Consider the following 17,151-nt stretch of genomic DNA (forward strand, 5'->3'; position numbering starts at 1 on the left):
ATGTTTGTATTTATACTTTTTTTTTTATCTAATTTTAATTTTAAGGTGGAAAAAACAAAGACAAAATGCAAAAGTTTATCTTTTTCTGAAGACCATAAAACTTGCAAGCTTTTCAAGATTTAAAAGAGGTAAAATCTATTCAAAGAACCAAATCTTTGGGGGGTCGGGGGGGGGGGGGTCTTAGGACCAATTTATGTTTGGAAAGCACTTAGGAATTCTAGGAACGAGGATTGTCATGTTTCATTGTCACACTTGTTCAAAATTGGAGAAATTATGTCGACACTATTTCTATAAAATTTCATCATTTGTATTGTGGGGTATATTCTTTGGGTATTATTTTAGTCATTTTCATTGGACAATGCTCCAAATATGTTGGAAATTGCAATGATTCCCACAACTGTATTGAAAATTATTCACCATTTCAATTTCTTGAAAATGATGGAATTAATGAACCCTTGTTGAAATTTCAATTTGTTATATATGTTTGGATAGAAGTATTTAAGGGGGAGCTAAGAATTTGTAATATATAATGGAAAATTTGTTTTCTTGCTTTAAATAATTTTTCGAGTTAATGAATTTTAAATATTTTAGCAATATTCCCTTTTTAGATTATTCTTTGAATTGTTATAGTATTCAATATTGTAATTTTTTTTTTAAGGAGAGTGATCTATGTAATTGATGCGAGCAAAAAATTACTCATATAGACATGTTCAATTAGGGATTTGAACTTCAAATAATAATTTTTGGGCATGTTAATAGCCAAGAAGAACATTACCCTTTATTGAGGGGGTAAATCTCCCTTTTATAGTTTTTACCTACTGCGATCGAAGGAGTGCAATCCGCTACGAACTCGGAAAGGAGGTTACCGAGAGATAGGCTCCAACTGTTTTGGAAAGGAACTCAAATCAACGATTATTGAAGGCTTATACTTCAGGACGACAAGGCTCCTCACAGGATAAACTTGTTGAATTCTCAACGGGAGGTTGAAATCACTCCAACAATTTTCCTAAATCTTTGGGCATTTTCTATGGCAAGACAACTCTCATGCCTCCTAATTGTCTGACTAAGGTTCAATCATGTGTGAGTGAGAATGTCCCGATGTCCAAGTGGTTGCGCATCTCTTCGGCCTTCCGTGGACCTTCTTGTGCTTCTTTGCATAATGGGACCTCTGGGAAATCTTAGCTGAGGTCTTTTTCTGCTTGGACCTCCTCATTTATTGTCTATTTATATAAATTATTTTTATTTTTTAAAAAAGTACAAAAATTACTCCTGACAATTTTTAAAACTCAAAAATGCCTCTGTCAACTTTTAAATAATTTTTCAAGGATCAAAATACCGTTAAAGGTATTTCTTTAATTATCAAAAGGTAGAAGGAATGTCAAAGTAATTTTTTTAATATAAGTAATATGATCCTATATATTTTTATTTTATTAACTAAATTTTAATTTAAATATAAATTATTATATTAATTTTTTTTTATCGAATCTCTATATAAAATTAAACATTTTAATAATCTCTATATACTTACCTATCATGATGGGTTTTTCCCATAGAGAAAATTTTGTCGCGTGTTGGAATTAGGCCTATCAATAGGTAGCGTCTTACTCTATTCAGGTCCAAATCCAACAAAGACCAAAATAAATTAATTTAGATTCAGACTCTACCCAATTCAATGAACTCCATTCAAGAGGGTACTATTCAAATAATTTATTTGAAAAATCTTATAGATATTTTTAAAAATAATTTTAAGGTTTGTAAGACTCTAAAATCTTAATTCAAAAATAAATGTTTGAAGCGTTCAATCAAACTAAAAGACATAAATAAATATTTTAAAGAATTAAAGTACTCGATAATTATTTGATACAAAATTAAGTATATATAGATTGGTTATTGATTAATTTATCCAAACAACTCTCCAACTTAAAAAAAAATAGTTATAAATAAATATATTTAATTTATAAAAAAAAAGTATGTAATTTCATATGCAGCAAAATAGAGTTTAATAAGACTATCCAAATATAAATGCGCAATGGTTAATTAAATAGCCTCATTAATTCTGCTTTACTTATATATAGATTCATAAATTAAAGTGTAAATTACATAAACACCTATGATGTTAGGCCAAATACATAAACACCCTCCATCTTTTATAAAATTACAGCTACACATCCAAAGGGGTGTTAGTGTTATAACGTTTTTGAGAGGGTGTTTGTGTAAGTTTCGTTTTTGAATACGGGATCGATGTAGTTATAAATAGAACTATAATTTTTGGACGCATTGTTAAAACGTAGAGAGTTTTTGTGTATTTTAACATTAAATCAACTAGTTAGGTTGTAGAAAGGTAGGGATAGAGAAGGCAATCAAAATTAGCTAAGTGTGAACACATGAGATGAGAGAGATTGAGATGTATGAGAATAGAAAACCTTAATTGCATTGAAAGGGCTATAAATTACCCTAATTTTTCCAATTTCTCTTCACATTTTTGGTGTTCTTCCCAAATATTAACACACACAAACCCTAAATTAAAGATTTCTGAAATCCACCCAAAATGCAGATGTTGTAGCAAAAAGTTGGATTGTTTCATGTATTGAGTTGAGAATGACTTCAAACCGACTTTATCAAAAGGTATGCCTAACCCTACCTATATATATATATATATATAAATCTTACTTACCTTTATTATTATTATTATTATTTGATACATTGTTATCATATTTGATTTTACTATATTTGGGGTATTATTATAAACCCAACAACAAGAATATTATATTAGGAAAAAAGAAAACTTGTTCACTGTAAATTTTATTTTTTATGTGATATAAAAAAGTAGAGTAATATATATATACATATATAATATAGTATAAAATATTAGAGAGTAGACTGACATACGTATTGGATAAGCATACATAATTATAACCATAGAAGTACGTATATATACGGCATCGTGGATGAGGTCAAATTTAATTCATGAAGTTGAGATTTATGATTTTAAGGTTATGAGTTTGAACATTATCAACATATGAGATGTTATTCTATTTTAATAGTAGGTGTTGATTATATATATTATATGATATTGATAATTAGTATATTGTTATATATTATAATCGATTTATTCAAGATAAAAAGTTCATCGTTTCCGCTCTAAAAACCAAAAGTACATATATAACATCACATGAGGTAGATGATATATTAGAAGTACTAAATGTAATTTTTTAAATTACAAAAAATTTATGTGTTATTACGACCAAACTTTGAGGGTAGAAAAATGTACTTACGACCACACACACATCGAGTATACCATAATTGACTAATTATATGATGAATGAAAAGACAAATGATGTCAAATTGCACAAAACCTTTGTGCTTTCAACAATCCAAAAAGAACACTTACACTTGCCCATATCTTTTTCTAGTCAATGAAAAGAAGAAAATGGAGTTTATTATTTCCTAGAAATTTCATACTGGAAAAACGGAGTTTGCTTTTATAATTCCAGAATATTCCAGAAAAGGATGGTTGCCCACCTTTCTTTTTTCCCCTTTTTTGAAAGAAAAAAAATTATAATTATATTCATAAAATTAAGGTACGTATAATTAATCGATAACTAATACCATTATAAAAAACACAATATTTAACTATAGTTAATTGTCATGGTTAAAAATAAAAAATTATAGCAAATAATAATCAACCATGCCATGTAACGATTATTGGCCGTGGTATCTACGACTACAAGGGTAGTTAAAATATTTGTCATGGCTAAAAATCATGGCAAATATTTTTACCATGGTTCTTAGCCATGACAGGTAACATTTTTTTGGTGTAAAAATCTATATTTTTATATCAATTTTATCTAATCATGGTCAATAAAAATTATTTACCACGAGTTTAGTCCCTAACTGTTAAAATTGTAGCCAATAGTCATTTTTTTTTAATATACAAATATTCAATCTGTCCCGACAATTGCATAATTAATTATAAGAAAATAATTGGTCTTAGAACAAGCAATTACGTGTTTGGATTCACAATTTCATAATTAATTATATAAATGCAAATTGTAACTAAATTCAATTCCAATCACGATACAAATACTGCACATCCAAAATAATCTCTATGTATTCTCCTATGAGATAAATAATATTAAATTATTAATGCAGAGTTGGATGAAAAGAGCTTAATTATGGCTGTCTTTTTTAACAACAAAACATTCAGATAGACTTCCTGATAGAATGTTAGTGTAATATGCAAAATTCTTACTAAAATCAAGTTCGATTGATTAAATCAATCACAGAGTAAGTATGATACACTTGTCCAGTGATTGATCACTTTTTTAAAATTGTACATCAATCAAACGATAAGTGTATTCTACTTGTCACATAATTAGTTCAGGTTCGGACAAACCCGATTTGAGTTAGATTTTTTCATATAGTATGTCTCAAGGGGTGTTTGCGGAAAATTTCGTCATTGAACAGAGGGTGTAATTGTAATTACAACTACAACTACGACTTCAAGAGGTGCACTTATGATTTTGTAAATTACAATGAGTATTTGTATAATTAGATCTAGTTCCGGAGGTTTCAATATAATTTACTCTATTAACTATTGCTCTATTAAAATAATTGTATTTTTATTCATGTTTATTAAGTTTTTTTTTTTGTCGTCATTAATTGATTTTCATCGATTTAAGTTATTAATTAAATACCTGAGAAGAATAATGTAATTATTTTTATACAATTTTTGTAATAACTAATGATTTGGGTATATGCTGTCATGAATTAAAATGCTTCAACTTATTTAATATTACTCTGAATTCTTTATTTTAAATTACTATTTTATTTCATATTTTATATTTTATTAATAGTTTTATTATAAAATCATTTTACATATATAACTGATTATGATAATTAATTTAAAATAACTTTTTCTTTAAAAAAATGATTTTGACATTTAAATTCCCAATTTCAATCGAATCTACAAACATAGATTTAGCTAAGTTTCAAATTAATCTTATTTTTTAAATTTACAAAGAAATAAAAAATATTATTAATAGCATAACTCATAATTAGATAAAAATTAATTATGATGGGATAAAAAGTAATTGGATGGAATTTAATTTTAAAAATAATTTCTAAAAAGGAGGCCAAATAATACAAAAGAATTATCGACTGTTCCATCACGAAATTGAACTGTTTGAACATGAATCAAATAATACAAAAATGATTGTTCAAAATATACGTTTGAACTGTTCAATTACAGAACTAAACATGGGTCGATTCAGGACTGAATAATCAAAACTATTTGTGCTTAGACGTTGAGTTTGATACGGATACGTGCCCATCAATTTATCGACTCGAAAAAACAAGATAGAAAAATTAAAATAAAAAATTATAAATAAAGAGTACTGTTCTCTCTCTTTTTTTTTAATTTAATTTTAAAAAGAAAAAAGAAAAAAAAAAAGTAAAATGATTACAAATTAAATCAAACTCCTAACTTCAATCATAGTAAAAGCACATGCTGCATTAATTACAAGTCATTTTCAACATTTTGTGCCTTTTTTCCCCCTAAATGTGGTGTTGGTGGGTATTGAGTTTTCAAATAATAGCAATCACTGCAAGTGGAAACCTGTCAAACATTTCTTGGCTCAATTGATAAAGACGACTCATTTTCAGTCAAATAAATTGGAGATTATATTAGTGAGTAATTTGTACGTATTTATATAAATGACTTATAGTTATCGAGCGTTGTTATATTCATGAATTTTTGTACGTAATTATGGGATTAATTATTAAATACTAAAATCTATATTGATCAATAAATATATAATAGATTAGAATTTGAATATATGAAATTTTTATTGGACTAAATTGAAATTTTATAAAGTTTTTAGGTTTGAATTATATAAATTTAGAACTTTGGTGACCAAATTGTAATTTAACAAAAGTTTAAAAAGAGGTGTAAACTACAACGAGCTCCCCCAAGGTTTGACATAATTATAAGTGCCTTATCATTGTTGAAAAATTATCAATACCCTCTCAATTTCAAATGCCATCCAATAATTGGTCAAATCTGTTAGTTTCTATTAGATTTTCATCTATTTTTTGTAATGAATTGACCAAAATACTATTATGAACTATAACTTATAATTTTACTTATTCTTAAAAATTTTCTGAAATTATTTTATGAACTGAATGGATATTTATTCACCTCGTCCGATTTTTTTAGTAATTTTTTTAAAAAATAAAAAATATACAATAAGGACAAAGTTGATAATTCCAAACTCGATTCAAAGATTAAATAATTTTATTAAATATTAAGGGGTATTTACTATTTACAATTTTTTAAATAATAAAAAAAATTAAAATTATGTTAAATTTAAAAAAAAATAGTTATGATTTCCAAAAAAAAAAAAAAGAAAATTTGAAATTTGGGGCGCAGCACGAGGCTGCCAACCCCAAGGAGCTACCAAGATTGTTGGGATATTTCTCACCTCACCCCCTCAATTACTCTAATATATATATCTGACACACACATAAAAGTCACACACACAGAGAGAAGTATTCAATATTTCAATTTCTGATAATTTGTTCACCGTTTGACTTCGGTAAGCATTTAATTATTTAAATTATTAATTAATTTATATACTTATATTATTTGATTGGTGAGTTCATCAAATGTGATTTTTATAAATTAGTATAATGTTTCATCGATAAATTTAATAGATTTGGTTATTTATAGATTAGTGATTGGTCAATATTATTTCATATTTTATTTAAATTTTACTACATTTTTTATATACATTGATTATACATATTATAATTTAATATAATAAAAGAACATCAAGTAGAGGGTTGAACAACTCCTACTAATTTAATCCGTTTGACAATGATGTAAGTATAATTAATCGAATTTATATATACTTATATTGTATACTTGCTCGTTAATTGTTGATTACCTGTCTGGATTACATTGTAGTTCTGTAAAATTATTGTTATATGTTTAACTGTAGTTACGGTGTGGCAATAATAAATTAATCATAGTGCGATGCTATATTTGTTGAATGAAATTGAAAGATGAAGTTATTAATGAGGAAGATGTAAATTGAGATAAAGAGATGTGGTACCTAATTGGGGACCATATTGCAACTTATTGATAAAATTGTGAATGTTAAATTATTTTTTCCGAACACTCTAACTTCATAATTTTTTTCTTCTTTTTCAGTTTTTATATTCAACCTACAATTCTTTCAACAACTAATGCAGATTCCCGCTACAACTTAAACCTATATTTTCAAGAATGCTCGGAAAAAAAAAGGATAATTATATTTACACTTCCTGATTTATTATTTATTTACATAAATTATCTATATTCTTTATTTATAGAAACTATCACTAACAGCAAAAGAATAAGAGTAATTTGCGTAATGTTGTTGATGTTCTTTGATGTGTATGTGTAATTTTTTAAAAAGTATGGGTACTTTGTGTAAATGATGCTGACCTTTCGAGTGAGTGTATGTGTAGTTTTTTAAAAAGTAGACGTGGTTTGTGAAAAGACAATTGATTAAGAATTGTATATGTAATTATTTTTAAAAAAAATGTATATAAACACGATTTTATTGAAATTTAACATAGGATTCAACCACAACCCTAGGGTCTGAGCCAAGAATCCAAAATAGATTGTGTACATAGGACCACTTTAACAACTTTAAATTTTAGTGGGCAGTGTTACAGAAATCGCTCTTTTCTCACCAACCACACGAACGCCACAGCCGTACAGTGAGCCTCCTTTTTACCCCCACACGCCCTCATTCACCCACCACGCTTTTCCGTCCAACGTGGTGAAACCGTATGCCTTTTAACCGCATGCCAGCCACATGCCACCACCTCATATACCCCTCTGAAACCAGGGGATCCTTTGATGAGTTGTACAGCAGATGTGGACAAACTGCTCACACACACACACAGTCACTGCCACCAGACTTGCAAAAAGGGGTTCAAATTTCATGGACCATTTTTTTTACTTTATAAAACTTGTGTTCATTAGGGAACGCTTTTATTATGTTTTGCCCTTTTCTTGATTTTCTTTCTTGTATGGAAATTTTTTGTTTAAAACTTAGATTTGATGTGATTCAACTAATTTTTTGGTTGATTATATTTACAACTCTATCTTTTTTTATGAATATTTCCCAGATATGGTTGTAAATTCATTGTCTGTTGAAAAAATTTGAATTTCTCCTTTTACACACATATATATATATATATATATATATATGAGGCTGTGTGAGGTGGGATTAAATAATATGTTAGAACCATACGTCCAACAGATGTTGCATTGGATGTATAGGTGAATTACACGTGCTCTTAATTTTTGAAAATGGTGTATGTGTGATTATTCACTTATCCATTGTTTGTGCATTGAGTTTAACATCTACAACGGGATATTATGGATTACGAGTGTACCCATATTCTTGTTTATGAGGTGAGGAAAGTCTAGAGGAAAAAATGTGATATATGGACTATGGAAATGATTATAAAATGAGGACATGCATGATGACATTCTTACTCTGCAGAATGACAACATTGAACAGCATTCAAACTGCGGAGACTGTTAAGATTCTGGTCCCATTATTTATTATTATTATTATTATTTTTAAATTTTCTGTGGATCATTTACTAAAATAAATCATAGATAAGGATAGGGATGGCTCTCAAGAATCTCTTGATGCGACTCTCTTTTTCTTTTTGATTTTTTTTTAATGAATTTTCTTGTTCTTTTTGTATATAAATAATAATCCTAGGCAAGAATACAGGCACATAAGCAAATAGTACACACATCATGACTGAAACTTTCAGATTCCTCCACTATTTCACCAACCCTGAACGCCGCACATGCTTTCTTCGCATTTGATCCAATTCTGGATATATATGCAGCATTATAGTATGTATTTGTTGATGTTTCTTGTCTTTTTGTAATTTAATCCACTTGCTTTGATGGGATTTTAGTTCTTGCATTTCTTTTTCCTCTTTATGTGTATTTTAGTGTTGGGGCTGTTTCTTGTGCAAGAATCTTGGTGTTTTGCAGGTTGTATTTATGAGTTCATTTCTTGTGAATGTTTCAGGTTTCTGATAGAACTGGATTGAACTTGTCTATTTGAGTTCTGGTTCTGGATTTCTTTTGTTAATGGATGTCAATCTGCAGTTGGTTGATGTGGCATTTTGCCTGTTCTTTGTGGTGTGGCTATTGTGGGATTTCCTGAAGGAAAGAGGAGATTTTGGTGGTGATAATCATTTGTTGCTTAGAGGAAAACTGTCCCTTTTCAGCAAGATTACTGTTGTATTAAACTTCATAATCAGCATTTCTTATGTGGGATTCTGTCTTCATGAGTTTTGGGTCGGGACTGGGCCGATTGAGGCGGGTTTCTCAACACTTGCTTGGTGTTGTGCATGTGTTCTTGCAGTTTATGCAGTGAGCAGAGGGGCTGAAAAGTGGCCATTAGTTCTTGTTCTGTGGTGGGGGTTTTCGAGCACGTGTGATTTGCTTGTGGTTGTCTTTTATATCCTCCACCGTTTCGAGTCTGCAGAAGTGCCCAAGTTTCTTCCCAAAGCTAACATTATTGATTTTCTGTCACTTCCGCTGTCTGTGCTGCTATGTTTCAGCGCTCTGCGTAAGAATATTGCCAAGAAAATGAGTGATACCATAAAACCATTACTTGAAAATCAGTTACGGAATGATTTAGGACATGATAGTGATCCATTTTCTACTGCTGGAATTTGGAGCCAGCTAACGTTCAGATGGCTTAATCCTCTCTTTGAAAAGGGTCGCCATGAGAAACTCCAACTGGGAGACATACCGCCAATTCCTCGATCAGAAACTGCTGATGAAGCGGCTTCGTTGCTTGAAGACTCTTTCAGAAAGCAGAAAACTCAGGTTGCCTCCCTGCCAAATGCCATACTCGATGCAATATGGACGCCCCTGGCCATAAATGCAGTTTTTGCAGGTTCTTCTTCTTTATGCCTAATCAGATGTAGAAGATAAAAAAAAAAAATGTTATATTTCAATTCTAGTTTTAGTGATGGTTCTTCTGTGGTTTTTCCAGGGGTCAATACAACTGCTTCCTACATTGGTCCACTGTTAATTACGAGCTTCGTCGATTTCTTGTCAGCAAAGGATGAAAAGTTGAAATGGCACCATGGTATGGTTCTTGCATTGGTCTTCTTCACTGCAAAGACTGTGGAGTCGTTATCTCAGAGGCAGTGGTATTTTGGTGCTCGTCGTATTGGCATCAGAGTCCGGGCGGCTTTGATGGCGTTGATATATAAAAAATCTCTGTCAATTAAATATGGTGGTACCAGTAGCGGCAAGATCATTAATTATATCAATGTGGATGTTGAGAGGATTGGAGACTTTTGTTGGTACTTCCACGGGATCTGGTTGCTTCCAGTTCAGGTTATCTTTGCCCTCATTATCTTGTACAAGAACTTGGGGGCTGCTCCCTCTTTTGCTGCTCTTTTCACCACGATATTCGTGATGGTGAGCAACACCCCACTTGCCAATATGCAAGAAAGACTCCACACCAAGATAATGGAAGCTAAAGATTCACGGATAAAAGCTACTTCAGAGACCTTGAAGAGCATGAGAGTTTTGAAGCTGCACTCTTGGGAATCGACTTTTTTGAAGAAGCTGCTTCAGCTTAGGGAGACAGAAAGAAGTTGGCTTAAGAAATACCTCTACACTAGCTCAGCTGTTGCTTTCCTCTTCTGGGCTTCGCCAACGTTAGTTTCAGTCGTTACTTTTGGAGTTTGTGTTGTGTTGGGAACACCGTTAACATCAGGGACGGTTCTCTCTGCTTTGGCCACTTTTCGAATTCTTCAAGAACCTATTTATAATCTACCAGAGCTTATTTCTATGATTGCTCAGACTAAAGTCTCAATTGATCGAGTTCAGAGTTTTATCATGGAAGATGATCAGAAGAGGTTGTTGCACTATACTACTGCTAGTAAGCCGGGTGTCGCCATTGAGATTGAACCGGGAGAGTTCGCATGGCAGAATAGAGAAGGAAAGAAACCGACCATTAAGATAACCAAGAAACTCAAATTATCAAAAGGGAGCAAGGTGGCTATTTGTGGTTCAGTTGGCTCCGGTAAAACGAGTTTCCTCTGCAGTATACTCGGCGAGATACCTAGAATTTCCGGGCCAAGTATTAAAACTTACGGTTCAAAAGCTTTCGTCCCACAAAGTGCCTGGATACAAACTGGCACCATCAGAGATAACGTGTTGTTTGGTAAGGAAATGAATAGAGATTTATACGAAAATGTGGTGGAAGCTTGTGCACTGAACCATGACATCGAGATGTGGGCCGATGGAGATTTATGCGTAGTTGGTGAACGGGGGTTGAACTTGAGTGGTGGACAAAAGCAAAGAATCCAAATGGCGAGGGTGCTCTACAGCAACTCTGATATATATTTGCTGGATGATCCTTTCAGCGCCGTTGATGCACATACTGGGGCTCACATGTTCAAGGCAAGCAAAATATACACTTCTTTAGCAATGAAACTTTCACTTGCCACTCATGTGCATAACTAATTAAGTTCTCTTTCGACTCTGACAACATGCAGAAATGCCTGATGCAACTCTTGCGTAACAAGACTGTCGTCTATGTTACTCATCAGCTGGAGTTTTTAGATGCTTCTGATCTTGTGCTGGTAAGTTACACAGATTCCTTCAAATATATTGGTATTTTTTTGGTAACTTGTTCTTACAAGATGCATACTGTGTACAGGTTATGAAGGATGGCAGAATTGTCGAGTCAGGAAAATATGAAGATTTGATTTCAAATCCTGATGGGGAACTCATAAGACAAATGGCAGCTCACAGTAAATCTTTAAATCAGGTGAACCCTCACAAGACTACCAACTCAGATAAGAGCTACCACCAGGCTAAACAAATAGAAGAAACGGGAATACAATTTGTCGACCTTAGCAGAAGTAGCAGAGTTTCAGAGCGAAATCTGCATGAAGAAACAGAAAGTGGCAGAGTGAAATGGCACGTCTATGCAACCTTCGTCACCTCTGCATACAAAGGGGCTCTAGTTCCAATTATCCTGTTGTGTCAGGTCCTTTTCCAGGTTCTGCAGATGGCAAGCAATTACTGGATTGCTTGGGGATCAGAAAGAAACGGGAGTGTCACAAAACAGCAATTGATTGAGATATTTGCTTTGCTTTCTGGTGGAAGCTCCTTCTTTATTTTGGGTCGAGCATTTGTGCTGTCGACCATTGCTCTTGAGACTGCTCAGCGCCTCTTCCTAGGAATGATCACATCAGTTTTCCGTGCACCTTTGTCATTCTTCGACTCCACACCTTCAAGCAGAATTCTCAATCGGGTCAGTGGATCTTTCCTCAATATTCCAGAAGTTTGGCTCATCTGATTTTGTGTAAAACACATGAGATTTCTAAAATTTTCTGTCCTGGAATCGCCAGTCTTCAACAGATCAAAGCATAGTGGACACAGACATTCCATACAGATTAGCTGGACTAGCGTTTGCGCTTATTCAGCTTTTGAGCATCATTGTGCTTATGTCCCATGTCGCCTGGCAGGTCTTTTTCCTCTTCCTCATCATCTTCGGCATCTCCATATGGTATCAGGCAAGAATGCTTTCAAACCATTAACTTTCTTTGCCACATTGTGATATAAATGCATAATTTCTGTCAACTTAGCGAGTTCTTTATGCTTACTGGTAATGATTTCCTTTAATGCAGTCATACTACATCAGCAGTGCAAGAGAATTAGCTCGAATGGTTCCAATTCAGCAAGCTCCCATTCTCCAGCACTTCTCAGAATCGATATCTGGAGCAACAGTAATACGGAGCTTCAATCAGGAAGATCGGTTTTGGAAGAAGAATGCGGAACTCATCAACGATTACTCTCGTGTTGCCTTCCACAATTCTGGCACTATGGAATGGCTCTGTGTTCGGATCAACTTTCTGTTCAACCTCGTCTTCTTCATCCTTCTCATCATCCTCGTTAGCCTTCCAAGATCAGCCATCGACCCTAGTAAGCACCTCCTCATCCTTTACCTTCCTTTATATCTTGACACTCGAGAGAGATAATTACAGAGGATATATATGTAATACTAAAAAATCAACAGTCTTTTTTGTAACTGCACAAACATCAGGAGTTGTCTACATTCTGCATATAGACTAATCATGTGTTTGTTTGCAGGCTTGGCAGGACTAGCAGCTACCTATGGTTTGAACTTAAATGTACTCCAAGCATGGGTGATATGGAACCTCTGCAACGTTGAAAACAAAATGATCTGTGTGGAAAGGATCCTTCAGTTCACCGGCATACCAAGTGAAGCTCCACTGCTGATCGAAGACTGCAGACCGGACACAAAATGGCCGCTCAATGGAAGAATTGAAGTCGAAAATCTCCACGTACAGTACAACCCTTTTCTTCCTAAAGTACTCAAAGGAATCACCTGCACCTTCCCAAGTAAAAAGAAAATTGGTGTTGTGGGTAGAACTGGAAGTGGAAAGTCTACTCTAATCCAAGCCCTCTTCAGAGTTGTGGAGCCTACACAAGGACGCATCATGATTGATGGAATAGACATTTCCAAGATAGGTTTGCAAGACTTAAGGTCTAAGTTAAGTATAATCCCGCAAGATCCAACTTTGTTTCAAGGAACTTTGAGGACAAATCTTGATCCTCTGCAAGAGCACACAGATCATGAGATATGGGAGGTAATGTGTCAAAAATCATCTTTACATAATTGACTGAAACGACATGTTACTTATTTTCCTTGCAATGTTCCAATGTGGCAGGTTTTACACAAATGTCATCTCGCTGAAATTGTGAAACAAGATGAACGACTTCTTGATGCTCCAGGTCTTGATTGGTTTCTAACAAAATCTTGGAAATGATTGATGTCCTTGCTTGAAACTACTGATTATAAACGTTATGAAAACATGCAGTCGCTGAAGATGGAGAAAATTGGAGTCTGGGGCAACGGCAACTTGTATGTCTAGCTAGAGTGCTGTTACAAAGGAGACGGATATTGGTCCTGGATGAGGCTACAGCTTCAGTAGATACAGCAACGGATAACTTGATCCAGAATACGATTAGAGAAGAAACTAGCGAATGTACAGTTATAACTGTGGCTCATCGGATACCTACCGTAGTTGACAATGACCTAGTTCTGGTTCTTGGTGAAGGTAAGAATGAATAGAACTCCGAATCTCTCTCTCTCTCTGTATACACACACACACACACACACACATAATAATACTTGTCCCCCCTGGACTAAACTCTGTGATAACTTACTTAATGCAGGGAAGATTGTAGAATACGACTCTCCCGCTCAGTTGCTTGGAGATAGTAGTTCTGCATTCTCAAGTTTGGTAATGGAATTCTTGAGAAGATCTTCTACCAAGAACAGCTATGAATGAGAATGACATTAAATTCTTTGGCTCAGCAGATCATAAATCACAATCACTGGCTCGTTATTGCTTCAATGAGGATGAACCGTGCAAAGGTTTGACATGAATCATGACAGACTTAGAAGATAGCACTTTGTCTACTTATATTTGTACATAGGAACTCACAACAGATTAACTGATACAAATTACTTAGGAAGGATAGCATCGATGTCATTCTAGATTCACAAATTTTGCAGAGTAAACCAGCTCATACAGAATGATAGGTTAGACAACATAAATCTGGACCAGTTATCGGCCCAGAATTATCGTTCTAGTTGTAAATATAACTATAGTCTGTTATAATATGCATTCCGCCTTCACATTGTTGGGAAATAAGTAACATGATTGATTGATCTCCTGTTCATGACAACTAATACTAAACTTCTGATCACCCAAGAGTGACCGTGTTCTTCGTTGTCATCGATGTGGAATTCGAGTTTTTTTCCATTTTGTTTTCATATATTCACAAGAAAACAGAAGTCCCTACTGCGAGATCTTGATATCCGGATGGTTAACATTGTGCATTATTACTCTTATGCGGCGTTTGCAGCAGCTTAAATTAAGTGCTTATCATCTTTTTGCTGAAAAAGAGTTCAGAAAAAATGTTTTTGATTTACAGTTCTGCTTATCATCTCCCATTCGTGGATTTTTCCTGCACTTCACTTTCGTCTTCAAGCATTCACAATTTTCTGTGCAACTTATTGGCATTACAGAAGTACAAGCTATTGTAAACAACCTTTGATACCACACAGGTCATTGAACACAAGTATACCAGCTCCAATGCATCTATACTTCACATGAAAAACAACGGGAGAAATCAACAAATCACTACACAAGTAATATTCAGAAAATTATTCCATTGCTCAACAAAATCAAATTACACATTCTTTATTCAAAATTCAAGAAATTAGACTTGTTTTTTGACGCATTACAACTGAGACAGAGCACAACCAGGCTTTATTACCCTCTACATGTTTTTTTTTAATATCTTTCCAATTATATGGCCTAAGATCTGCTTGCAGAAATCAACTCAAGAAGCTACAAACAAGAAGAAGACGGCGACTGGCCTTCAGAACAGCGCTCACTCAGGTTTTGAGAAGTAACGGTTGATGCCTGGCATGATCTGCGGGTGCTGGCCACGAAGGTACTTCCTAAAGGCATGGTCCGCATACTTTTCACCCTCTTCATAGTTTTGAAGAACACCGGCTGCTCTGTTCTCTTTCGTGACCCTGAAACAACCCATATTGATCAATCAACCGTTGCTTTAATCTACAGCTAAACGCACATAACAACGTTTCTCACTGTTTACAAGTATTGTCAAGTGTGGAGTCTAACACTACGTTACACTTTGACAATTACTACGTAAAAAAATTTCCTGATTTTCTGTTCTACTTCTTGCATGAACTATACGTATGTTCCCATGTTGTAGTAAATACCATATGCTGGATGCATTCCTCCGTCTAAATGGTGGAACAAGAGAGATAGAGTAAATATTACCTGACTTCCGGGTTGGTGCAAATATTTCTGATCAGCTGCATGCCACAAATACCCACTGCAAAGCCAACTGGTACAAGAAGTGGATAAATCTGTTGATGCAAAATACCCAAATATTACCATATCATCAGCCTTCCCTTGCAGATGTTTTCATGGTTATTTACAAACACAGGCATAAATCATCTACATGATGTAATGATATACTTATTTCATCAAAACATTTCATGTCATTCCAGACCACAACATGAAACACAAAACAGAGATAAATTACACTAAGGTTTGGACATATTATACATATTTAAGAAGAACTTCCGTACACATTACAAATCCCATACAAATATCAAACTAAAACACAAAGATCATAGTTTTAGACATGTTATAATCATATACATATTATGCTGCATTTTGGCAATCATATTTTATATTACAAATTCCGCGTACATATCAAACTAAAACACGAAAAGCGTCAGGGTAATTTCTTCAAAACGGCAATATTTATTCAGAGATGAATCTATAAACATTCCTGATAAAAAAGCATGCAAAAGAGATTCTTGAAAATATGAACAAGAAAAGGAAGAATCAATACCTCAGGCTTCATCCATCTACCCATTTTCTTGGAGCTGCGAAACGCGAAACGGAGAGAGAACCAGACGCCTCTTTTATTCGCGGAGGAAGGAGGAGCTGATTCTCTCCTTCTTTATTGCTTTCTGCAGTACTCCAAGAAAATGCCACACTCAAACTGTTCATGTTCTGGGGTGATGAAATGCAGTATTTATATGCAGAGGAATGGTAAATTCTTGGGGCATTTGATGGTTATGTGATTGTGTGGTCGCACCGGAAGAAAGGGAGACGTTCTTGGCAAATGGATTTTTGATCTTTCCATTACCATTGGTTTTTTGAGTTGAAGTTGATGCGTGAGCGCCAAAACCGTTGAGCCAAATCTATATATACACGTTTTGAATCTATAAGACGGGTTCAAATCTTAGTGGTTCGGACTCGAATCCAATCCCTAACTACATTCTTGTTTAGTGGCGAAATTTTAATACATATACTCCTTAAGGACTGTACCTATAATTTTAGGTTGAGTAAGAGATGTTTGCATAATTACACTTAATTTCAGGAGGTTTTGATGTAATTTGCCATATATATATAATTATTATTGATAAAATTGAACTGTTAATTTGTCTTAGA

At 33.6% G+C, this 17,151-nt stretch overlaps 2 protein-coding genes across 2 annotated transcripts; one reads left to right on the top strand and one right to left on the bottom strand.

Moving 5' to 3' along the window:
* The first annotated feature begins 8,781 nt into the window (after nt 1-8,781).
* On the top strand, nt 8,782-14,786 carry LOC105168369 (putative ABC transporter C family member 15). The gene is made up of 11 exons (XM_020695594.2): nt 8,782-8,929; nt 9,111-9,989; nt 10,089-11,512; nt 11,608-11,694; nt 11,772-12,371; nt 12,469-12,633; nt 12,748-13,042; nt 13,211-13,731; nt 13,813-13,876; nt 13,963-14,202; nt 14,321-14,786. Exons 2-11 carry the CDS (start codon nt 9,173-9,175, stop codon nt 14,434-14,436), a joined length of 4,329 nt encoding a protein of 1,442 aa, XP_020551253.1. The 5' UTR covers nt 8,782-8,929; nt 9,111-9,172; the 3' UTR covers nt 14,437-14,786.
* Nucleotides 14,787-15,308: 522 nt separating this feature from the next.
* On the bottom strand, nt 15,309-16,771 carry LOC105168371 (uncharacterized). Its single transcript, XM_011088430.3, has 3 exons — nt 16,547-16,771; nt 15,964-16,052; nt 15,309-15,695 (listed from the first exon to the last, which is right to left on the bottom strand). The coding sequence occupies exons 1-3, from the start codon at nt 16,568-16,570 to the stop codon at nt 15,548-15,550; spliced, it is 261 nt and encodes an 86-aa protein (XP_011086732.1). The 5' UTR covers nt 16,571-16,771; the 3' UTR covers nt 15,309-15,547.
* Nucleotides 16,772-17,151: the final 380 nt, after the last annotated feature.

The sequence above is a fragment of the Sesamum indicum genome, linkage group LG8 (assembly GCF_026168435.1).
Source record: "Sesamum indicum cultivar Baizhima isolate 11 linkage group LG8, ASM2616843v1, whole genome shotgun sequence".
NCBI lineage: Eukaryota > Viridiplantae > Streptophyta > Magnoliopsida > Lamiales > Pedaliaceae > Sesamum > Sesamum indicum.